A 25,831-nucleotide genomic window follows, 5' to 3' on the forward strand; every position below is an offset into this window, starting at 1 on the left:
ACTGCCTGCCCCTTCTGCTCTCCACGAAGACAAGCATTGCCTTACTGTCCCCACCCATGACATCCCTTGGTCCTCAACAGCCCTGGGTTGTTAGAAGGGGTTATTGCCTAGTCGCATTCAAGAGGATAGGAGTGGGCCAGTTTTAAGACCTTGACCATGTCACATGCAAATTTGTGACAGAGCCCCTGTCCAGGAATGTCTCTTGGTTCAGGATCCTCTCATGTCTGGGACTGGGGACCAGGGAGGGGACCACAGGCTGCTGATCCCATGATGGTAATAAGGATATGGGAGCCTCCTCCCACTGACCCGGCCTCTGGCCTCAGCCCGTCGGCTGTGACAAAGAAGTGGGGTCCATGAAGGCAGATGACAAGTGTGGGGTCTGCGGCGGCGACAACTCCCACTGTCGGACAGTGAAGGGGACTCTGGGCAAGGCCTCCAAGCAGTCAGGTAAGCAGGCTGGGGCTGGAGGGATGACCGGGAGTGACTGGGGTTGTGGCCCAGCTAGGATGCTAGAGTCTGGGCTGTCCCTTAGGTGGGCCCTTCCTCCTTAAGCTGGGCCACGGTATATGGTGGGGAGAGAGGCCTTAAAACCTGTCTTCAGAGCTTCCTATGGCCCCCAGGGCTGGTGAGCTAGATGCTATAGCTGGTTACCTCAATTTCTAGGTGATCTACTACCTGTGTTTGGGGCCTGGAGCTCGAAAGCATTTTCCTGCTAGGCAGTGTATTATGTGTGATAGAAGGTCAGCCACCTCTCAGCTCTGGGGCTGTTGGTGGGAGTGAGGAGTGATACAGGTCTGAAACTACGGCCCAGACTGAACTGGTAGTATTCTTTTCCTCCTTTCACTTTACAAACATCTGTGGTGCCCAAGCTGAGTGGCTCTGTTACTTGGAGAGTTGTCCCATACACCAAAAGGTTGCAGGTTTGATTCCCAGTCAGGACACATACTAGGATGTAAGTTTGATCCCTGGTCGGGGCAATCGATTGATGTTTGTCTCCCATAGATGTTTCTCGCTGTCTCTGCCTCTTCTCTATCTAATGTCAATAAGCATCCTTGGGTGAGCGTTTTTCAAAAGCACCTGTGATGCCTCCTGCTTTGAACTCTTGGTACTTTCAAGTTCCTTGACTTCCCTCTCCATCTTCAATCTTGCCAAATTTGCTGTTGAAAAGACCAGATATTAGTCCTTTACATTTTAGTGTGAATTAGAGCCCATTCCCCTTGGGGGATGTTATGACTTCATCTTGCCTCTCCTTGATGGGAGAAGGTTGGTGGCTCTAGGAACCTCAGATTGGGAGGGCCACGAGGGCCCAGGGCAGCCGTGCGGGATCTTCATGGCCTGCTTCATCTAAATTTCTGCAGTGGCTTAAGGTGTGAAAATAAAGGTAGGAGGGACTATCAGGAGACAAGGGGAGGCCCAAGAAAATGGGAAATAATAGCAACTAACACACACACACACACACACACACACACACACACACACAGCCCCTTAGAGTTCATAGAGCATTTCTGCTATAGCTGCTCATTTGATCCTGTCATCACTTTGTGGGGAAGGGCCCATGCCTGTTTTACCCATCAGGAAACTGAGGTGCGGGGTAAGACAGGGGATACTGGGCAGTGGGGCCATCAGCTCATGATGCTCATGGCTTTTCTGGATCCTCCTCTGGCAGGAGCTCTCAAACTGGTACAGATCCCAGCGGGTGCCAGGCACATCCAGATTGAAGAGCTGGAGAAGGCTCCCCACCGCATTGGTGAGTGCTGGGGTGCGGGGCTACAGGCTGCCAGGTCCTGGGTTTGGGCGAGCTGGGAGAGTAGAGTAGAGGACCTTCCCACAGGTTTTGGGGAGCTGGGAGAGTCAAGGAGAGGATTCCAATGCAGGGAGGATTTCACAAATTTGATTAATGGCAGAGAACCCCTTTTTATTTTATTTTATTTTTCTATGGTTCAGCAGTTGAGCTGGGCTTAGCTGGGTGCTGCTTGTACCTCATTAGCTGGACTCACTCATGCAAACGCAGTCAGCAGTGGGTCCATAGGGACCTGGTTGGCAGGGTCATGTCCCCAGTGGGCTAGCCCAGGGTTGTGTACGTGGTACCTGTCACATGGTCTTCAGGATTGGCAAGAGTAGGCAAGTCCAGTGTGCAAGCACTTTTTAAGCCTCTATTTGCGTCATGCTTCCTAATGTCCCATTGGCCCAGCAAGTCTGTGGCCAAGCCCAGACTCAAGGTGAAGAAACAGACCCTCTCTTAATGGGAAACATGGTAGAGTCACAGTGCAAAGAGGCATGTATACAGGAATAGGAGGAATGTGTAGCATTTTTGCAATCTACCATATGGACCCTTAATTTATTCTCATAATGAGAAACACATAGTCACTGACCTAGATGCCTACCCTTTATATTTATAACAGTTATACAACTGTACAGCCAAGGCAGATTAAGAATTAGGGCCTCCAAATAAATCAATAACATTCAAATTAAAAACATGAATGTAATGAGAGAGACTTTTTTGTTGGTTTGTTTGCTTTATTCTGTTTTTGCTGAAACTAAGCTGGCAGTAAAAAAATGAACATGTCCAAAAGAGGCAAATTCATAGAGATAGAAAACAGATTAATGATCATCAGGGGCTGAGGGGAGGGGGAATGGGGAGTGACTGCTAATGGGCCTCAGATTTCTTTGGGGATGATGAAAACATTCTGGAATTAGATAGTGGTGATGATTGCACAACCTTGTAACTATACTAAAAATCACTGAATTGCACACTTTAAAAGACTTGATTATATGGTATATGAGTTATATTTGAATTAAAAAAACATAAACATGGTTTAGAGCAGGGTCCTGGCAGGGCTTTGCCTGCACTTTGAGCACTGGATGGGCTCTCTCATACTTGTCTGTGTTCAGACCCCTTACAGAAGGCACATGGGCTACAGTGTCGCCTAGGCCCCTCCTACCTATTATGCCCACCAAGTCCCACTGCTTGGGCCCACCTTGTCATAAACACAAACACAAAACATAACATCTCTTGAGGCAGGTTTTTATGTCACAAAAATGACGACATTGATATTTTTAGATTATCTTCAAAGTAACACAATACAATACAATACAATACAGTAATACAATACAAAGTAAGTAATATTTTTAAAAGTCTCTTGGGTGACTTGTCTCCCTTGGAAAATATGACCACATTAACATAACTATAATTGATCTGGAAGGCACCTAGAGGGTGTAGTCTGAACAGGCAATAGGCACAAGAGGAAACTGAGACCCAAATGGATTGTGGGCCCTCTGTGCTCCCTGATTAACCTACCAGGTGAGCCTGTCGGGGCCTGGGTCTTCCGTCTCTGGCCCCGTGCCCTTGGCAGCCACATCACTCTGCACAGGGAGTACAAGTTTAAAGAGCTTTGGCTTGGCCACTCCCTGCCTGCTTGCCCTGGGAATCCTGCTGGAATAGAGCCAGGGGAGAGGAGAGGGCGATGAGAGAAGGGTCATTTACAGAGAGAGTTCACAGGCTATTACTGCACCCCTACAAATAACTCCATAATATCAGCAGCTCCTTGGCCCTCCCCTATCAGCTCCTTCTACCCCCATCTCCAGAAGTCTAACATCTTGATGCTCTTTAGGTGGCTTCTGTAGAGATGGAACAGAGCTTCTAGCACCAGGGTGGGCTCTGTATACGCACATTCGCCTGTGTGTTTTTTGGGTATATTCCCTGAAAGGTTGGAGCTCTGCTGGAGCCAGGACAGGGAAGGGAGTGGAACTTGGGATTGGCACAGGTTGTGTGATTATTCATGGGTGAGGTACATGGCTGGCCCTCAGTAAAAATGTATGGACACTATTTACATGTATGTGTGTGCAGTATGTGCGCACATGTGCCTTTGTATGTGCCTGTGTTTGCCTGATGATATGTGCTCTCTAGGGAAGCCCAGACAGGTGGCAGCCTTGACAATGAAGGCCAAGGCCCTGTCCAAACTGATTAGACTCTCCTGGAATTTAGGGACCTGGACTCAGTAAAAGGAAGAGAAATCATGCTATTATACAGCTACGTGTGCTGCGCTTTGAGCTGGCACTTTCCATACAGTATCTCGTTTAAGCCTCAAGACAATCCATGAACACTCCTGTTATATCCAATTTTGTGACTGAGGAAAGAGGTTAAGATATTTGCCTAAGGTACAGAGTGGGTCAGTGGTAGGGCCTGGATGGCAGAGTCCATGCTGAGTCCAGCCCCCCACCCCTTGGAACGAGCATTGTATAGTATGGGGCAGGACGGCAGCTGCTGTGAGGTGTAGGAGCAGATAAGGGTGGTGGGGAGATTTGAGGTGACTCTAAAGGCTGAGAGAGATCAGAGATGAGGGGCATCTCTCCTCCTCCTTCTCAGCAAGGGGGCAGGTCCTCCAGAGCAGGGGTCCCCAACCCCTGGGCCGTGGACCAGGTATCAGTCCATGGCCTGTTAGGAACCGGGCCGCACCGCAGGAGCTGAGCAGTGGGAGAGCTAATGACCACCTGCTGATTCCCATGCCTGCTGATTCCAGGGCAGCTCAGGCTGCAGCTCAGAATTTTGGTGGGGTGTCTGCACCTACACACACCCCACCCGGCTTTTTAGTAACAAGTAGTGAGTTACTCACTGACTAGGACTTCGAGGGGTAGAAATTTACAGATATTTGAAAAACTCCCACCCCAAGCCAGGCTATGCACTGCACCAAGGACACCGAGAGAGAGGAGATGAGCTGACAGGCTGCAGGAGACACGGGACATCTATAATCACAGCAGTGCTAAAAGTCATGCACTTTTCTGATAATAGCAATAGTGCCTGCCGTATATTAACTGTCTGCTGCATGCCATGCTCTCTGCCTAGTTATTTACACATATGAACTCTTTTCATTATCCCAAGAGCCCCAGGGAAGGTGGATGGAGGTGGGAAGCTGCGCTTATTGTCATGGGGCAGCAGCCCTGTGAGCTAGGTATATTGATCATTCCCATTTTACAAATGGTGAAACCGAGGCAGCACAGGAAGGTTCAGGAACTTCCTCATGATCAAGCTGATTTCAGAACCTGCACTCTTAACCCCTGTGCTCTGCTATAGAAGTTCTAGGGAGGGTAAATCCCCAAGGACGGGGAAATCAAAGAAAGCTCCCTGGAGGAGGGGGAAATTATGCTGGCTTTAAATGTGGATGGAGATTAGTTAGGCAAGAAGAAGGGAAAACAGTGAGGGTGGAAGGAATTATGTCTACCAGGGTCCAGAGGCAGTGACAATGTGGGGGGCACTGTGGTTACCTCTTTGATTGGGGAAAGGCTCGGGTGGGAACGAGTAACAGGTAGACAGGGACCTCCGAAGGGCCCACAGGTGAGGTGTGAAATCCCTGAAGGGGTCTGGCTTGTGCTTCTGTGGAAGGGAACAAGAATCTGTGTGTCCCTCTCCCCCTGGCCAGCGGTGAAGAACCAGGTCACAGGCAGCTTCATCTTCAACCCCAAAGGCAAGGAAGCCACCAGCAGGACCTTCACTGCAATGGGCCTGGAGTGGGAGTACACAGTGGAGGATGCTAAGGAAAGCCTCAAGACCAGTGGGCCCCTACCTGAAGCCATTGCTGTGCTGGTGAGTCTCCACCCTGCACTGCGGCCCCTGCTCACTCCCTTGTGCCCCGGCCTGGTCCTCTAGCTCACTGTCTCTGCTACTGAGCCAGCACAAGCCTGGTGGAAATCCTCCTCTTCCACTGTCTTCAGGGGCCTCAGCAAGGCCAAGGTGCCCTCCCCCAGGCTAGCTCTTCATTTGCACTTAAAGGCTGGCAGGACGGCAAGTGAGGAGGGAAAAAGAAACAGCTGTCTCACTGTCAGACCAGAGACGCCACACATAGGGAGTTTGTTTTCTATAATGCAGGGTCAGAAATGGGCCTGGAATGAGCAGAGGGACCTGGGTTTATTTTTTGTGTTGTTCTGGCATCATCCAGCGTCAGCGTGCATATGGCATTGACAACAAGTGAGTTGGCAGCTGACCTCAGGGGTGCCATCTGGCACTGCTGGTTTCCTGAGAAGGGAACAGGGCCACTATCCTGGCTGGAGTCTCTCTGTCCAGCCCTCCTTCCGAGGGCACAGGCCAGTGCTTATGGAATAGGGCTTATTAACCCAGGAGACCGGGAGGGTGGTGGGGAGGGAGGCAGGGGAGGCTCTGTGCACAGTGCTCTTGGCTCTGGTCAGTTGCAACACTTAGACAGACTCTGTTCCTGGGGCTGCCCTTACTAGTCAGGGAGGTCCTGGAGGGTGGGATCTAAGGCCTACTGATGTCAGCATATTAATTCAATCCAGCGTGTATTTTCTATTCACCCTATATTACTGGTCACTCATACATCTATGGCCAATTGATTTTCAACAAAGGTACCGAGACCATTCAATGGGGACAGAATAATCTCAACTGGAAATCCACAGGTAAAAAAATGAAGTTGGACCCCTACCTGACATCATAACAAAACATTAGCTCAAATAGATTAAAGGGCTAAATATGAGAGCTCAAACCATAGAACTCTGAGAGAAAGCAGGGATAAATCTGATGAGACTGGATTCTCAGGTATGACACTGAGAGCATGAGCAGCAAGAGGAAAAACGAATGCACTGGTTTTCGTGGAAATTGAAAGCTTTCATACACTTAAGGACATTATTAGGAAAGTAAAAAGGCAATCTATATAACAGGAGAAAATATTTGTGATCACGTATCTGGTGAGAGTCTAGCATCCAGTCTGTACGTATTGACTGTCTACTAGAGTCAGGCAGTGTGGGTGCTCTGGAGAGTAGGACAGACCAACAGACACGACTCCTGCCCTTGTCAGAGATAGGTCTGTGGGAGGGGGAAGCACCAGGCTGTGCTCCAGCCTGGCACACAGTAGGTGTGTAGCCTGAGTTTGCTGCGTAGCTTCTGGTCTGATTGACCTGCTCAGGCCACACTGAGTGCTGTCCTCCTGCTGCCTTTTTTTCAAAAGTAATTAATTTATTTTTAGAGAGAAGGGAAGGGAGGGAGAAAAAGAGGGTAACCTCAATGTGCAAGAGAAACATTAATCAGTTGCCTCTTGCACACCCCCAGCTGGGGGTCTGGCCTGCAACCCAGGCTTGTGCCCTGACCTGGAATCAAACTGGCCACCTTTTGCTTTGCCAGACAATGCCCAGCCCACTGAGCCACCGCAGCCAGGGCCTCCTGCTGGCTTTTACCAGTTCTGCTTCTGACTTCACATTCTTCCCTTTGACCCTCGCCCCCGATGCTGGCCTTGCTTCTCCACTCTCCAGTCCTGTGCCGTTTCCTCCATCTCCCCTTAGGTGCTCCCCCCAGCTGAGGGTGGCCCCCGCAGCAACCTGGCCTACAAGTACGTCATCCATGAGGACCTGCTGCCCCTTATCGGGAGCAACAACGTTCTCCTGGAGGAGACAGACACCTACGAGTGGGCGCTCAAGAGCTGGGCCCCCTGCACCAAGGCCTGTGGAGGAGGTACTGGCCAGCTTGGGCCTGGCTGCCCCAACCATCCAGCTGTCTTGTGAGGGGTGCCCAGGGCCTCTCAGGAGAGGAGCAGGAATGACCAGAGGGCTGACATTGTCTCTACCTGATGTGTCCCCCGCTCATGCCTCAGTTTGTGCTTGAAGGTCTCCAGGGTATGGAAGCCTGTCTGGGGAGGATCCCTGGGACAGGGCTGGGGTGCTAGAGCAGTATCTAGGACAGGGCCTCTGTGCAGAGAGGCAGCCATCTGGGAGCGATATCTCCACCCAACTATGTCTGGAACATGAAAGACAGGCTGATCAAGGAAGGCTCTCTTAGAAAGTGACGGCCAGGAGAGAGTGCAAAGGCTCAGACAGATGGGATTGGCCCTCCAGGCTCTCCAGGGCTTACTGTCCCCAAGGCCCCAGGCTGGGGCAGTGAGGGCCTGGCAGGACCAGTCCCTTGACAGCCTGCCCTCCCCACAGGTATCCAATTCACCAAATACGGCTGTCGGCGCCGACGAGACCACCACATGGTACAGCGGCACCTGTGCGACCACAAGAAGAGGCCCAAGCCCATCCGCCGGCGCTGCAACCAGCACCAGTGTCCCCAGCCTGAGTGAGTGCCGGGGAGGGACAGGGAGCCTTGCTCCCAGGCCTAGGGTGTTGCAGACCTGCTCTGAGCCTGGCCCTGGAGGCGGGGCTGCGGAACCCGCTTCCTCCAGCCCTGCAGCCTGGAGACTCAGCACCTGCAGGCAGGGCTCCCTGAGCGGAGGCAGCCCACACCAGGCTCTGCCCATGGCCATCGCTGCCCTCCTGTCCCTCCGCGCTCTCTGGATTTCTGGAGTAACTTTTACTCCCAGAAGGAAGATGCTTCCTTTGTCCTGTCACTCCCACCATTCTTCCATAGATTGGGAGACTAAGACCCAATTTGGGGACACAGCTTCCCTCAATGATCTGGGAGGTTCGTGGAGATGAAGCAGATTTCAATGCTTCCAGGTTCCAAGCCCCAGGCAGATGCTGTCCCCCAGCTCTTCTTACCCCGATCCTCCGGGCCATGAACTCGGCCTGGCCTGCCAGCTCCAGCCATGGTCTAGCCCCTGGTTGGGGTTCCCTGGCCTGAGGACACAGGCTCTTTTGAGCACAGGGTCATGTTCTTGGGGAGAGGAAAGAGCTATGACTTGTGGAGAATTCAAGGTCAGGCCTCTGAGCCTGTGGCAGAGCCATCACAGTACTTCTTCAGCTCTGAGGCCGGGTTGAGAGTAGCTGGACAGCAGGAAAACATAGAGAGCCAAATCCAGTCTCCTGCCTTCCCAGCAACCCTCCCAGACTGGGGGTCAGGTGCCTTCGCAGCTGATTCAGGTGCTGCTCCCTTGGGCTTGGGGAGCTCCAGGGCCAGGGCTGGAGCTGGTGACTGGCCCTAGAGTCCGCTTCCCTGTGCCTGGCTCAGGCCAGGAGCTCCAGCACCTCAGCCCTCCACGCTTTCCTTATATGTCTTACTGTACAGTGTTACGCAGGCCACTTTCCCCACAAACGTCTATGATCACAGAGCACGCAAGGCTAATGGGTCACCCACCCTGGCTTGCCTGTAAAATTGCCCAATGAAGTTTTGGGACTTTTTGTTTTTTAAAGGAAGGGGTTGGCTGAAAGAGCCCTGCTTTACCACCAGCTTAGCTGATCAGTGCTGAAGCTCTAATAGTAATAGTGCCTACATTTATTGCATGCCTACTATATGCTATGCACCCTGCCAGCTGCTTTACATATATCAAGTCGTGTAACTGTCCAAGGGCCCCATGGGAGGAGGTTCTACTATACAAGCTGCTCTCATCTGTTTTGTGCACTGCCATAACCCAGCGCCTAGGACAGTGCTTGCACACGGTAGACACTCAGATAGTCATGAGGTGTTGAAAGGCACCTGATGTAAAGATGGGGTAACTGAGGCTTAGAGGGGTTAATAGCTTGCCCAAGGATATGTAGGGTGCCAGGATTTAAATACGCATTGTACCCAATTTTTCATATGAGGAGCCAGAGGAGAGATTAAGTGATCTCCTTGAGGCCACACAGGCTGGCAGCTGCAGAACCAGATGGACAGTTGTCTTGGCCCTCAAGCACTCCAAAGCCCACACCCACTCTCTGGCTCCTGCCTGCAGTTCAGTGGGTGGAAAGGACTTTGGGAGGAAATGTCCCCATGTTCCCACCTCCCCTCCACCTTCTATCCTGTCTCTCTCCAGGTGGGTGATGGAGGAGTGGGGCCCCTGCAGCCGGAGCTGTGGGAAGCTGGGGGTGCAGACTCGGGCAGTACAGTGCCTGCTGCCCGTCTCCAACGGTACCCACAAGGCCATGCCAGCCAAAGCCTGCCCTGGGGATCGGCCCGAGGCTCGGCGGCCCTGCCTCCGCGTGCCTTGCCCAGCCCAGTGGCGGACGGGAGCCTGGTCCCAGGTGAGTTGTCCTCAGAGAGTGGCAGGGGCTGGGCCAATGGGGCACCTTCTCTGGGGAGTCAGGGAGAAGGTCGGTCTGGATGGGGGAACTGCTGAGAGATCCGGTACTGCCCGAAGGTAGTTTCCAGTTGATTTTTTCTCCCCTTATCTGATTTGGTTTTTCTCGAAACTAAGTGGAACAGCTCCCCTGTGCACTGGATCATGGCTCTGGGCTAGGCCTTTACATTCATTCGCTGTTTGCCTTGACTTTCATGCAGTGCTAGGAGACATGGGCTAATAACCCCATGTTACAGATGAGCAAATTAAAGCACATTCTTGCATTCAAGAAATATTTGCTAAGTGCAAACTACATGCCAGGCACACTGAACTAGGAATGCAGGAATCCAGCACTAGCCAGACAGTCTGATTCTTGTGCCTGTAAAGCTTATAGTCCAGAGAGGGAGGCATAGGGACAAGTAAACTCATAACAAAAGCATTTACAGGTTGTGGTTGGAGCTATGCAGGAAGTGAATGGATTATTGAATCTGGGAGGGCCTCTCCGAGGAGGTGACCCTTGAGTTGAGGGATGAGCCACAGGAATCCCCAGAGGCAGGAACAACCTTGCCACATTCCAGAAACTGAAAAGGACAGTGGGACTGGAGTTTAATGAAAGGGGCAGGGGCTGTAGGAGGACATTGGAAAGGGGGTCAGGGCTTGATGAAGAGTTATAATGTGTTCTCAGAGCAGTGAGACACTCTTGCAGAGTTTTTATGTGAGTGTTACAAGCTCTGATTTCAGGTTTAAAGGCTCACTCTAGCAACTCAGTAGAAAGTTCATTGTTGGGAAGCAGGGTAGAAAAAGGGATACGGTACGAAGGTTGAGGAATAGCCCAGGTGCTCATGGGTAGGCTCTGGAAGTGGCCATGGGATCTTTTTTTGGTGTCTTGGGTTATCTCTTAAAAATTAATTTGATATGAACCTTGAGGACTTTATACTAAGGAAAATAAGCCAGCCACAAAACGACAAATGCTGTATAATTCCACTTACATGAGGTACCTAGAGTAGTGAAATTCACAGAGACAGAAGGCAGAATGGCGGTTTCCAGGGCTGGGGAGGGAGGACCAGGGAGTCAGTTAACGGGCACAGGGTTGGTCTGGGAAGGTGAAGAGTCCTGGGGAGGGTTGGTGGTGAGGGTCACACAGCAATGTGAATATGCCTAATGCCACAGAACTGTACGCCTAGAAATGGTTAAATGACAAACTTTATGTATTTGCCACAGTATAAAAAACTGATTTGATCAAGGAGATAAGCACAATGATGCTTATCATAATAGCAAAAAACTAGGAAATATTCTCAATGTTTATCCATCGGAGATTGGGGAAAAAATCATGGTCTGTTCATACAATAAAATACTTTATAGCAAGAAAAACAGATAAGCTCGAATTGTACATATCAACATAAACCTCAGAAAAATAAATTTAGGTAAGAAAAAGCACTGACGTATAAAGAAAAAAAGCACTTCCAATTTACTTAACACCATAGTTGAAAACATGCCAGAATGCTGATTTATTAAAGCTGGTGATGGTATTTGAATAGGTCTCTATGACCAACTTCCTCATACTTTTCTGTGTGCTTGAAATATTGCATAATAAAGAGTACTTAGAAATAACAAAAAATCCCTGCACTACTCATGAAGATTTCCTATTCTTCTCCATGATATGTAGATTTATTTGTTTTAATGCAAAACAGAGAGATTGCTGGTCCCACAGGAGATTCCATAGATAAATCTAACAGAAGAGTGACAGGTGGAGGGAGATAGTTGCCTCTTATAAGACTGACAAATGCTTGAGAGCAATTGTTTGTGATTATTCATCTCAGGAGAATAAGCAGTCTTTGTCCCATGATTCTTCATGGCCCGTGACCCTTGTGTCTCCCTTGGGTTGTCCCATGCCCAGTATGAGAAGCGGACCTCTGCAAGTTCTTCCCCATCCCACTGGAGAGGCTGTGGTCAGTGCCTAAAACCCAGTGACCTGGCCGCACTGGGCAGGCTTGCTTTTCCAGGAGGCCCCACCTGCCACCACCCACTTATCAGGGGGAAGAAGTGTGTCAGGTTCGGGGATGCTGTCTGTGTGTGGCAGCCCTCACAAGTGGCTGTCATCTTCTGCTCCTGTAGCCACACCTTTTCCTCTTGGGGAAGAAACCACATTGGACATGCCTCTGCAAGCTGTATTTTGGTAAATTGAGCCACAGAGTCATCAAATGTCAGAGCTAAGAGGGTCTATGGCGACCTTGTCACCCAGCTCTCTGTTTAGCAGATGGCACAATCCAGGGCCCTGCATCCTATTACCAAGATATCACCAAGTAAATGGACCTGCCCCAGGTCCCAAGGGCTGGTGGATCACACAGGGAGGTTTGCCAGGGTGACACACAAAACATGTAAGGACCCAGGCACAGACAAGCCAGAGTGGATGCAGGCAGTAGTGCCGGAATGGGGTCCTGAGCCAGGATTAACTGATTAGATGGTAGGAGGTTTGAGCTCAGGGCAGTGGCTGTCTACCATCCAGGACAGGAGTATTTGACAACTGGTGTGTTGTCCAGATGAGGCTATTTAGACATAGACCTTGCTTGTCCCTCTGGTCAAGTGGGAACTTAGCACCTTTCTCTTTACTCTTTCTGCCCTGGGCATTGGCTGGATTGGAGCTCACTGCCCCCTTCTTCTCTCTCCACCTGCTCTTCCCGGGCCACCGTGGCCTGTCCTGGCCCTGGCCATCTCATGGCAGTGCTCTGCCACGTGTGGAGAGGGCATCCAGCAGCGGCAGGTGGTGTGTCGGACCAATGCCAACAGTCTCGGGCAATGCGAGGGGGACAAGCCAGACACCATCCAGGTCTGCAGCCTGCCTGCCTGTGGAGGTGAGCCAGATGGGACGGGAGGAGAGGGTGGCAGACAGGCAGGCCCAGCTTCTATGGCTGAGGCCTGAGACCCAGCCCAGCCTGTATGTATCCTGGCTCCTGAGAAATGCCAAATGTTAGAGCTGCTTCTTCCTCTTCACAGGAAGTCTCCAGAACTCCACAGTGAGAGCTGATGTCCGTGAACTCGTGACTCCAGAGAGACAGTGGATGCCACAGTCTGGGCCCCTACATCCTATTAACAAGATATCATCAGGTAAGGATATTTCTGGGCCCCACCGCCTCCCCCCAGCCTTCCAGTGGTCAGTGTCACAAGCACGGGCCATGCAGTGGAGCAGACCTAGCTTCCAATCTGTCCATGTGACCTTAGCCTCCAGAAGCCTCAGATTCCTCAGCTATGAGGTGGGGATGATGCTTGTGCTGACTCATGATCCCATATCTACAATTCTAAAGTGCTGAAAGCTGCAAAAGTTTACCTAAATTTGGTGCAGACTCACTTGGCAGCAAAATCTGACCTGAACTAACAGATCAGTTATTCTGCTATAAAAATATTGCCATATTCAGCTATGAGGTGATTCCCAATCTCCATTGGGGATAATATGTAATATGAATACAGTGAATATTACTTTTCTAACCTCAAAAGTTTTGAATTATGAATAATATCTGGTTCCAAGATTTTTGGATAAGCAATCATAGATCTGAGCTGCCTTCAGGGCTGTTGAGAGAATTAAATGAGTTAATGCATGCAACAGCTAACAACAACAAACATAGTAGTGCTTCTGCCTCATGATCAGTTCTTCTTCCTACACATCCATCCATCCACCCACCTATCCATCCACCCATCCATTCACCCATCCATCCATTCACCCACCCACCCACCCATCCATCCTCCCATCCATCCATTCACCCATCCATCCACCCACCCATCTATCTACCCACCCATCCATCAATAATTACTGACTAAGCACCTGCTGTGTACCAAGATAAATGTTCTCTGTGCCCTTCCTAGATTCCTTCTCTCTTTGCCTTCCCTGCCTTCCCAAGGATCAGGGTCTGAGAAGACGAGCAGCAGAAAGATCACAGACCCTAACTCTCAGTTAGAGGACCAATTGGCTGTGTGACCTTGTGCAAATCTATGAACGTCTCTGAGCTCAGCAACTTGTCTGTAAAGCAGTCTGACTAGATGTTCTCAGAGGGTTTTCTGGCTCTAGCTTTGCTGTTTTTCTGCTCCTGTGCTGAGGCTTCAGGCTGTGCAAGTTTCTGGGTTTCCTTCCCTTTTCCTCCCAAGAGCGTGAGGCTCTAATTCTGGCCCTGGAATTCTGGCGCCATCTAGAGGCTACAAAACTCCTTCCTTCATTTTCTGTTAGGACAGAAAAATGAAAACATTTTTAGATATTTTAACCTAAGTAAACAAAACTAGAATAGTGAGCACCACTCTATTCCAAGAACTTTATAAATGTTATTTATAATGTTATTATTCATTGGTAAATGAGCACATTATCCCCATTTCACAGGTGAGGAAACTGAGGGTTGGAGAGATTGACTTGCCCAAGGCCTCACAGCCTTAAAGTGGTGGAGACTTGGTTGGAACCTGGATCTGCTAGATCTGCTTGATTCCAAATTTATTAGTGTTCCAAATGTGCTGCCCGTGGCAGGATATTTGATCAGCTGTCACAAGTGTGACAACCGGGTATTTGCCTGGTCCTGGCTGGAGTAGATCAGACTCCTTTGGGTTGACTGGGAGGACAGGATTCCTACTTCCATCTAAAGCAGGGCTCCCGAGTTCCGCTACTGGTGAGAATCACCCAGTGCCCAGGCCACACCCAGACTGTCCAATGTCCCCGAGGGTAGGAGCTAGGCCATGGTAATTTGTAAAGCTCCCCAGGTGATTCCAGTTGGCAGCCATGTTTGACAACTATTGATGAGAGCGGTGGCTCAGTTTCCCACACATTGGCATCATCTTGAAGGTCTTGTTAAAACACAGAGTTGCCCCCCTGCCAGAGTTTCTGATTCCGGAGGTCTGGGTGAGGCCTGAGAATTAGCATTTCCAATAAGCTTCTAGGTGATGCTGATACTGCAGGTGTGGGAACCCTGCTTTGAGAACCTCTGCCACATAATGAGGGCTGTTCCTCAGTTCTGTCTCTCCTGTCAGGCAGCCCCATGTCTCCACTGGGGAAAAAACTTCATAGTGAGTCCAGCCAGAGCAGGAGAAGGGCCTGCAGCCAGTGGGCTGAGTGGGGGCTGTGTGGGCTGTGTCCTGGTGTCCCCTGCTGCTGCATGTCCTCCTGGCATTGGTTCTTGTGCTATGTGTGCAGCAGAGCCCTGCGTGGGGGACAGGTCCGTTCTCTGTCAAATGAAAATGCAGGACCGCTACTGCTCCAACCCCGGCTACCACCAGCTGTGCTGTAAGTCCTGTACCAAGAAGGCCTCAGGCCCTGACGCCAGCCCTGACCCCAGCCTGGCCTCACCACCACCCTTCTCCACTCGGGGGAGCCCCTCCCCAGAAGCCAAGGCCCCTCCGGAGGCTGTGGAGCCCACTGTGGGGCCAACGGACTCAGACAACCATCTACATGGTCGACCCACACAGCTTCCAGGACCGCTGGGCACAAGCTCCCCAGTGACCCAGCGCCACTTTACTCCCCAGAAACTGAGCCCTGGAACATTCCGGGGTACATCCCCTAGCGCCACCTGGTGGCTGCCTCGTGGCTGGACCACTGGCCCATCGCTGCCAGCCTCTGAGGATCAAGGGCAGCTCAGGGAAGAGCAGAAGCATCCAGGTACCAGCCTTCCCGCCGCCTCCCCCGTGACATGAGCCCTGTCTAGGCCACCCTGCCAGTCAAGTTTACACTCTGTGGGCCCGAGACCCCCGGCTCAGAGGACACACAGCGGGCCAGGGGCAAGCACAGACTTCCTTTTAAATTATTTGCCTTCTTGTTCTAGTTTTGGGCTGTGATACTTTTCTCCGGTGAAGTGGGTGTGCAAGGAAGAAAAAAATCAGGGAAAGCCCTAACCTGAGGTACCTCAGCAAGCAGCCCAGGTGACCGAGTTGAACCTCTCAGGTGCTCCTGCCTGTCTCCCCTGCCAGGACTGAGGGCCAGCTAATGCCCTGTCCTTAATAGCCACTGGGGCCTGCCTGTGCCAGAACTTGTGAGACCCCTGTGGAGGCCCTGTGTACCTGGCCCCTCTGCCCAGAGAGGCAAATCAGGGCCAGGTGATGGGGTGTCCACAGGGCAGTCGGTCAAAGAAGAAGGGAACTGGGGGTGAGTGTGGTCATGAGGCTCCAGATGCAGGGCTGGGACAGGTGGGAGGCAAGTTCATCTTAGGCCCAGCTTTTTGTAGCAAGAGCTCCATGCAGCTCCTTCAGCCAAGGCCAAGGCCAAGGCCTAGAGCCCAGCTTGCCTTCGCTGGCTAGAGAGCTGTGTTGGCCACCTCTGCCCCAGCAGACAGCACTTACTGTTACTGCTGAGGCCTCCCAGCCTCACTCCAGCACACCCAAGAAGGGGGCTCTGAACACTCTAGAACAGGTCTTCCTCATCCAAAAGTCTCCAAACTGGTGCTTGAGCTCTGGCTAGACCAGAAATGGCAACTTTGTCCTTACTCCAGGATATGAAGGGGACTTTGTGTGACACAGGCTGTGTCCTGTCAATCATTGCCCTTTTGCCAAAGACCACTCCTGCTGGAGTTAGAGGTCTGCTTCCCCCAGCTGCTTCCAGCTGGGCCAGAAGTTGTGGTGCTGAGGGGGGGTGGGGATTCAGGCCCCAAGGCTGAGGACCAGAGTCCACTCATAGTGGGCCCTGGGCCACCCAGGGCCGGATATGAGCCTCTGCCCCTTGCTGGGGTGGTGAGTAGACATGGCCTCATAGTGCTATGGTGCTTTGGCCTCCCTTTTCCCCCTCACCTCCAAAGGCAGGTAACTTCCCTAGACCCTCTGGCTCTCTGGAAGCCACCTGAGTACCCAAGGGGGCCTCATTCTGAGTTGTGCAGAAGGTCTCTCAGACGCCTCAGCAGGTGACATAGGTGCTTGCTGGTTCTTCCTTCCCCAGGGTGAGGGGCTCTTCTGAGCCACGCTAGAGGAATAGGAGCAGCGGGTTGGCCTGTAAGTGCCTGGAGAAAACAGCCCTAGTGGGGGCTCCCAGGTGCCCTACCCACCTGCTGCCTGCCTCTCCCTGGATGCTGGGGCACACACTGAATCATTCCTGAGAGCCAGCCTGCCTGTGTTAAGGGCTGTAAACTCTGCAGTTGAAATCCAGATCTTTAAATTTTATGTATTTATTAACATTGTCCTTGATGTGATGTTTTGGACCCCAAAATGTTGTGCTGTGTTTTTTTTTTTTTCCCTCTTTGTTTTAGAGAATAGGGACAGTGAAGGCAGAACTCTTAACGTGTTGGGCTGGGCTGTAGCTAGACGATTGGGGGTGGGGACTGGATGGAGAGATGCTGGAGACACAAGACTTGACCCACATGCTGCCTGCCTTGGCCTCCCTGCTCTGGGGCTCCTTTGAGCATCAGCTCAGGGTGGAGAAGTAAGGACAGGGCTGGGGGCCCCTCTCAGGCTTCACCACTGCATAGCTGTGTGGCCTTGGGCCTTTGGACCATCCAGAATTTGGTCCAAAGGGTAGAAGTGCCTAGGAGGCAGTTTTGGGGTCTGCATAGCAAGGGACATTCTAATTAGCAAAGGTGTTCAAACATGCAAGGGTAACTTCCTTAGAAGGTGGTGAGCACTCTTTCCCTTAAGTCCCAACGGAAGGTTGATGCTGGGCGTTTGTTGGAAGGAATGTGATGCTTCTTAGCAGGCCAGGAGGTTTGACATCAAACATGTGCTCTCAATTTAAAAATACCAATCCACACCTTAACCCCTGCCGTGTCAGACATCACTAATCCATCACTGAGTATATGGACTAGTGTGTCATAGACCCCCTACCTAATATTGTGGGGCCCAGGACATGGACACAGAGAACCCTCCAGGGATCTCACATGCCTGTAGGGGCATTGTAGCCATCAATTTCAAGCTCCATTTACATCTCCCTGCAAACAACCTCCCCTTGGGAACTACCCCTTTTAAATAGCTAACACTTGGACCTAGAGGGATTGACCTAGGGAGATGCTAGCACAGGCCTTAGAATTGCATTCAGGATCATTCAGGCTCAGGATTCTGTGGGCCCAGGTACCCAACCCAGAAGACAGCTCACAAAGAGGGGGATTGTGGGTCCCAAGTGGTGCAGCGCAGTCCGTGCCATGGCTGGTAGTATGGGCAGGGTGGGCTCTCCAAGAGCCCCGGCACCCTGGCTCTAACAGCAGTTTTGGCATATTGGGTAGGGTCGGACTAACACACAGAACACATGTGTACATGGGTGCGTTCCCCTTCCCCACTGCCCCCCCTCACAACAATATAATGGAAACAATATTTCCATCTTGAGATGTCAAGATACATCTTCATTTTTAAAAATTTTAATCCTCACCTGAGGATATTTTTATTGATTTTAGAGAGAGAGGAAGAGAGAGAGAGAGAGAAATCAGGGATCAGGGGTCAGGGATCAAACCTGAAACCTAGGCATGAGCCCTGACTGAAAATCAAACCCACAACCTTTTGGTGTATGGGATGATGCTTCAACCAACTGAGCCACCCCGCCAGGCTACATCTTCATTTTTAATGGCACATAGTACCCATTGTATGGCTAAATGACCATATATTTAACCAAATCCCCTAGTACTGTACATCTAGGTTGTTTCTAAATTTGGGTATCATAAACAATGATGTAAGGTAAAACTTCATTTTTACATGATTTCTTAAGAGAGCTTTCCAGAAGTGAAATGGAGTGAAAGATGTACCAAAACGACATTTTACAGACACTTCATATACATTCTCCAATCGCCTCCAGAAAAGTTGTTCAGATTTTAGTCTCTCTAATGGAATAATAGTATGGGCTAAACCTTAAAAATTGTGGTTTTCATCATCTTCTCTCAAAACACTCACAGAAGAACATGGCATCCAAACAGATGACATTACCAGAACGTTTTGATTTTTCCATCTGCATGGCAAGAATTGGCGTTCATAGTGATGTCCCCAAGAGTCTATGATTTGTGAGGGGCCTTCTGGGTTATCTCAGCTGATCACCTCATTAAGTAGTCAGCAGGGTGTAGGGGCAGAACGTTGGTCTGGGAGACAGAAGATCCTGCTTCTAGCCCAACTCTGTATGTCTTCCTGTCTGACCGTTAGTGCTTCCTTCACTTGACCTCTCACCTCAAGATGGGGAAAAATAACTACTCCAAAGCTCACATGGAACTTACCAACGGTCTGGGTTTTGTCCTCTGGCTGCATGCTGCCTCTGGTATGCTGAGGTGGACCAAGGTGAGCTGGTCTGGCCCCTCCCAGAGCCACCAGCACAAACGTCTTTGCTTGGAGCCCCTCCTTCCCCTTTCTCTTCAAGTCAGGGGTGTGAGGCTCCAGGTCAGGTGATTTTCCAGGGTCCTGCAAGGAGCCCCCTTCACTCTGGTTAGCCTGGTTTGGAGAGGGACCTGCTAGCAGCTCTAGAAAGAGAGGCCAGAAGAGGGTCCTGCCAAGAAGCCGGGGGACCTAGGTTCTGGCTGGGTGACTGAGAGGAGTCATGTCTATCTCTGTGTCTCAGTTTCTTTTTGATCTCTCTATGATACTTAGGGAAAGAGTATGCTGTGCTGATTACATGCATGGTAGCCCCGTGCCAGCTCTAAGTTCCTTAACCTCTCTTTGCCTCAGTTTCTTCACCTAAAAATAAAACATGGAAGAAACTAGTATGAATGTCACACGGACATGGGCAACAGGGTGGGGACTGACTGGGAGAGGGGATGAGGTGGGCGGGGCAGGAGAGACCAGTGGGGGAAAAATGGGGCAAGTATAATAGAACAACAATCAATTAATTAAATAAATAAATGATGGTGATACTAATAATATTTAATCTTGTTATGAGAACTAAATGGGGTAATAGATATTTAATGCTAAGCATAGTTCCAGGGACATCAAAAGCCTTTAACAGTGCTGGCTGGGTGGCTTGGTTGGAATGACGTCATGTCCTGTACACCAAGAGGCTGCAGGTTTGATCCCCGGCTTGGGTGTGTCCAGGTGGCGGCCAATTGATATTTCTCATATCAATGTTTCTCTCTCTCTCTCTCTCTCTCTCTCTCTCTCAAATCAATAAACATATCCTCAGGTGAGGATTAAAAAAAATTTTTTTCAGCTTTTAACAAATGTTAGTGATTTTACTATGGGGTTTTCCACTTAATTCTATAGTTTCAACTTAGAGTCACAGACTCTCCAAGTAGGAAGAAGGGGCTTAAGCGAGCTGACAGGTGACCTGAGGCCCAATGAGAGGAGGGACTTCCTGCCACCTGAGACAGGTCGCTGGGGGCAGGGCCAAGTGCCACATGGCTGTTCCCTGACAGGATCTGGGGAGAGACCCTGAGATGTGCCCCTCACCCAAGTGCTGTCCATGGCTGGGGCTGGACGATTGCCCACCTTCCTGCATGGGCAGCCATGTATGAAGGGCCACCCCATCTTAGAAGAAGTGGACAGATATGGGAGAGCTACTAATAGGCACTGTTTCCCCCTTTCCTGCTGGCAGGAAAGAAACACCTAAGCAGTCATTACCCTGGATCAGTTATCTCTGATGGCAAACGAAAACTGAGCTGAATGGACAAAAACAGAGCTGGGTTACATCACTTCAGTACCAGCTCTTAAAGGCTAAGCAGCCAAAGACTGTAGAGGACAAGCCTGTAGTTCAAACAAAATCAAATGTATTGACTTGGTGTAGTGAGGAGGCATGGAGTGCCACTGGACAAGGGGAGGAGGGGTGTCTTCTAAGGTTTGGATTTCCACTGAAGGGACCGTTCGGGATTGGTGACTTTCTGAGGCAGGATTAGCGGAAGTAAGTGTTAGTTGGGGTTGGGTGCTGTCAGGAGGCAAGTGCGGTTTAGCAACTGGGTATCCTCAGGAGTAAATCAAAAAGCAACAGGATTCTGGGGGGTCTCTGGTAAAAAAGCAACAGTCACTCAAAGAGGGGGTGATTATGGCATTTTACAACTGCTGCAGGGCCTTGAGGAAAACAGCCTTTCCCGTTAACCCTGCTGCTGGCTTTGCCTGCCTCTGGCCCAGCCTGCCTGATGAATGGCAGGGCCCTGGGTGTTGTTTTCAGTCTGAGTTGATTTTCCTGCTTGTATCCTACTCAGGTTTTTACTTGTTCGCAACCTAGTTGGCCAAAATTAAAACACAATTACTATTACAGCATCTCGGTTGTTGTTTTTTTCTTTTTCTTTTTGCATATTTCAGTGGCCAGGGGAAATGAAAATAGCAAGGAATGGGTCACTAATGTACAAACCTGGGAAGGGTCTCAACCAAAACCACATGCTTCCGAAAGGGTTAACTAGAGACACCATAATTGAGGCCAAACCAAATGAAGGTTCCAGGAATGAACACATGCTTTGTTCCCTGAAAGTAGTATCATGATAGCAGTTGGGCAAAGAGAGATCTAGAAACCTCACGGGGCCCCCCACCCTGCCCCAGTCTGGTGGAAAAGGGCCTGTGGGTTTGGGAGTGCCCAGATGGGCGCTGTAGCACCTGGAACTTATTTTCCATCAGCGATAAGGAGCATCTTAGATGGCGATGGGAGAATTGCTAATACACACTCCCCACCCACCCCCAGCTGACAGAAAGAAAGTGTGTAAGCAATCACGACTCTGTATTAATAATCCCTGATGGCAAACAAAGGCTTAGGTGGGTAGAATGAACAGGCTGCTCGGTTACAAAAAGCAAACAGAGCTTTGAGATCTTCAGACCAACGTGGGTGGCAGGCTGTTCTTGAAGGGCACCCACTGTAGAACTAGGGAAGTCCCAGACAGGATGGAGAGTCCACATATATGAAATAGGAGTTTTGTTTTTAAAACAAAATTATACCTGAATAGACAGTTCTTCAAAACAGATACACAAATGGCCAATAAGCGCAGGAAAAGGTGTTCAACACCATGTGCCATCCGAGAAAGTCACATTAAAATCACAATGAGATACCACTTCACACTCACTAGGATGGCTATAATTTTAAAAAGACAGATAATAAGAAGTGTTAGCAGGATGTGGAGAAATTCAAACCCTCACACACTGCTAGTGGGAATGTAAAATCATGCAGTTGCTTTGGAAAACAGCATAGCCATCCCTCAAAACAAAACAAAACAAAACATTATTATATGGCCCAGCAATTCCACTCTAGGTAGATAGCCCCAAGAATTGAAAACATATGTCCACAAAAAAATTTATACATGAATGTTCATAGTGACACTATTCACAATGGCCAAAAGGTATTGCAGAAACAACCCAAATGTCCATCAGCTGATCAATGAATGGATAAACAAAATTGGTGTGTCCATATAATGGAATATCCCTTGGCCATTAAAAGAATGAAATATCAATACGCACTACCACATGGATGAACCTTGAAAACATTTTGCTGAATGAAAGATGCCAGTCAGAAAAGCACATATTATGATTCCATTTATATGAAATGGCCAGAATAGAAAAATCCATAGAGGCAGAAAATAGTAGGTGGTTACAAAGGGCAGGGAAGCTTCAAAATAAATGAAGAGTGATGAGTGGGTAAAGGAAACTTGCAGACTTATGAAAGGGAGGATCCCTCATGGGTATAGGAGTCTCTTTCTGGAGTGACGAAAATGTTCTGGAATTGACTGTGTTGCACAATTCTGTGAATACCAAAAACCATTGAATTTTACACTTTAAGTGGGTGGATTTTATGTTTTGCGAATTAGATCTCAGTAAAGCTGTTATATTAAAAAATAGTAGGGGAAACTTGGTGTGGGATATATGGGAACTCTGTACTATTTTCAATTTTTTTCTGCCAGTCTAAAACAGTTCTGAAATTAAAAGTTTATTTTATTTTTAAAAAATTATAGATTAAGAAAATAGAGACACAATTGATTTACTGGTTTTCCAGGACCCAATCTTCTCCAACCCCTCTGTCCCAGGCAGCTAAAGAGGAAAACAGGGAGACTATACACCAGTGACATTCGGCTCTCAAGCTCATGTTCAGAGGGGAGGGCACAGGTAAACAAAGGAGAATCAAGAAGCCGCAGTTTGTGCAAATTGTACCTATGCAAAAAATTCTACAGGAAAATAGGAAGGGAGGGAGGAATCAAAGAAAGAAGGAAAGGAGAGAGGAAAATAGCATACAAAAGAAAGATGAAGTGTATATTCTGGAAGAAAACTCCCAGGAATAGAAGTAAATATTATGTAAGGAATGTTGTATGTTCTCAAGAAATTAAAGATAACAGACTATTTGAAATAAGAGTTTGGAGACTAAAGTGAGCTGAAAAGGAAATTGTGTGGGCTAAGAGAAGAAGCAAAGGACAAAAATAACACCATCGCAGAGCAAATGAATAGAGTAATATCAAGGATATAGTTGCAAACCAAGGCAATGAAATGGAAGACAAATTTGGGAAAAATCATACAGCATGCAGAAGAAATTAACCCAATGTGCAGGAAAGGTGAACTCTAAGACTACCCTGTGAACCCACGAGAAGGATACACTTGCAAGCTGTTTGACCCTGGACTAATCACTTAACCTCTCTTCTGACTTCTCATCTATAAAATTGTACTAGTACCAATAGCTACCACATGGAGTTACTATGGAACAGACAGGGTCAAGAGGATGGGCTCTGCCCACTCAAGCTGCCAGATTTGAATATTGAATCTGCTTCTTTTTTTTTAAATTATTTATTTGTTCGTTTGTTTATTTATTCATTTTTTAGAGAGAGGGGAAAGGAGAAAGAGAGGGAGAGAAACATCACTGTGTGGTTGCCTCTCACTTGCGCCCCCAACCGGGGATCTAGCGTGCAACGTAGTTATGTGCCCTGACTGGGAATTGAACCAGTGACACTTGGTTCACAGGCCGACACCTAATCCACTGAGCCACAGCAGCCAGGGCTTTTGAATCTGCTTCTTATTTATATGACCTTGAGCAAGTTACTTCTTTTTTCGGCTACTTATCTGCAAAATTGTCATAACAGTGTCTGCCTTATAAGGTTAAAATGTGGATTAAACACTTAAGAATTATTAGCCCTGGCTGGTGTGGTTCAGTGGATTGAGTGCCAGCCTGTGAACCAAAGGGTTGCTGGTTTGATTCCCAGTCAGGGCACATGCCTGGCTTTTGAGCCGGGTCCTCAGTTGGGGGTGTGCAAGAGGCAACCATACATTGGTGTTTCTCTTCCTCTTTCTCCCTTTTCCCCCCACTCTAAATAAATAAATGGATCTTTAAAAAAAAGAATTAAACATTTATAAGGTTACAATGTAGATTAAACACTTAAGAATTAAAAACTTATAAATATTTCAGTTTATATGTATTTGATATAATAAATAGTCAACTTATGCTTGATAGTGAAAAATGAGAGGCATTTCCATTAAAAAATATTAAAATGCCCACTATCATTATTATTACTTAATATCATTATCTGAAAGCATTTGTTAATGCAGTAAGATAAGAAAAAAATTTTTAAAGATATGAAAGATTTGAAAGGAGGTGTGGTCTAATTGAGACATATAGAAGAGTTTTGACACAGGCAGAATTAGCCAGGGGAAGAAGGAAAGACTTGATCATTGTGGCTCTGGGTACAGAGCTAAATTCTGAGCAGCTAGGAAAGATCACTGTCACTGTAGATGTCTATGCTGACGTTGGACACCATGTTGTGACTGCTACAGTGGGGTTTCCCTGGGCTAGGTAGGGGCTAGAGAGTTTCTGAGTGATGTTCCAACGATAGGATTCTAAGGTTCTAGAAGTGAGATTACAACCTTCCCCCTGACTTTGTTGAAATGGGTCTCCAGGCTATTCTCATCTATTTAAGTGGAATGGGTAGGGCAGGGAGATTATTGAGCCAGCAAACTGGGCAGAGAGAAGCTGACCTCCACATGTGTCTTTTAGCCTAGAGTCCTGGGGTGGCTCTGTCATCTTCAAATTGCAATCTGTTCTAGTGACTGTTTCTTGCAGTGTGGTAAATATACTCTGGTTGTACAACATATGAACTTAGGTAGCACGTGGAGGAATGATTTAATTAATACATTTATATTTAGCTTCGTGTGTATGAGAAACTTCAATAAATAACACATCAGGATCATGATGCCATGGATGTCATTGAATGGGAAAATCTGTTTTCATGCTTCAGGCAGAGAAGCAGAGGGTAAGAAGAAAAATTCCAGGGCCTGCATTTAGGGGAAACTTAGGAGTGACACAGAAATGTCCCGATACCCAGCAGAAGTCAAATGGGGGCCGAGCCACTGAGACAAGGGGTGCTGCTAACTAAGCAGAGCACAGGGACTCTGCAAAGCCAGACAGACCCACAGGCCACACAGCCCAGTGACCAGCCTGCACAAGATCAGAGGGGCACAGAGGGCCCAGTGCAGGTGACGAGGAAGGCAGCATTTCCAGGAAGGCCAGTGACAACTCGAACCAGTGCTTATTCGATGTCTGGAACCTTCAACTCTTCCCAGCTGGCTCTCCCCCTGGGGTTTAGTGATGACGCCCTTCAGACATGGAAAGAGGATGCTTCTCTGTTGGGAGACTTTGAAGAGGGCCCAGGAATCAGAGCCAACCATGCCTTGCTCCATATCCAAGAGGTAGGGAGGAGGAACTTAGAGAAAGAGGCAGGTAATGTGTCTGGAAATGAGATAAGAGTCCAACTCTTTGTCTGGAGACAGTAAATTTTGGGGTGTAGCCTGCACAATGGCAGTGTATCAGAAAAAGCACTGCCTGAGGAGGCCCTTGGCCCTGGGCTTTGAATCTACTACTTACCGGCTGTGTAAACTTTGACACATTACTGTAAAATGTGGCTAATTACACCTACTTTATGGGTTATCAGGAGCATTGAGTGAGGTCAATTATCCTCATACAACCATAGTTGGGCCACACTTTATTTGCAATAGAGTAGCTTCCCATTTGCATACCACAGTATATATTTCCACATTGTTTTTCTGTGTACATGGCTCAGCTCAGTGTCCTTATCTTTCTTCCTCCCAGTAACTACAGGGCTGCTGAGAAAGAT

At 48.9% G+C, this 25,831-nt stretch overlaps 1 protein-coding gene across 1 annotated transcript in view; it reads left to right on the forward strand.

Moving 5' to 3' along the window:
• Positions 1-16,388, forward strand: part of ADAMTS14 (ADAM metallopeptidase with thrombospondin type 1 motif 14) — an 84,330-nt gene extending 67,942 nt beyond the window's left edge. Inside the window, exons 14-22 of the mRNA XM_090278149.1 lie at positions 324-447; positions 1,667-1,747; positions 5,418-5,581; positions 7,288-7,456; positions 7,927-8,059; positions 9,672-9,879; positions 12,637-12,766; positions 12,909-13,019; positions 15,079-16,388. Of these exons, the coding sequence (XP_090134275.1) occupies positions 324-447; positions 1,667-1,747; positions 5,418-5,581; positions 7,288-7,456; positions 7,927-8,059; positions 9,672-9,879; positions 12,637-12,766; positions 12,909-13,019; positions 15,079-15,575 (1,617 nt within the window). The 3' untranslated portion in view covers positions 15,576-16,388. The remainder of the gene's footprint in view (positions 1-323; positions 448-1,666; positions 1,748-5,417; positions 5,582-7,287; positions 7,457-7,926; positions 8,060-9,671; positions 9,880-12,636; positions 12,767-12,908; positions 13,020-15,078) is intronic.
• Positions 16,389-25,831: the final 9,443 nt, after the last annotated feature.

Source organism: Furipterus horrens, unplaced genomic scaffold (genome assembly GCF_987537825.1).
Source record: "Furipterus horrens unplaced genomic scaffold, mFurHor1.1.pri manual_scaffold_5, whole genome shotgun sequence".
Classification (NCBI taxonomy): domain Eukaryota; kingdom Metazoa; phylum Chordata; class Mammalia; order Chiroptera; family Furipteridae; genus Furipterus; species Furipterus horrens.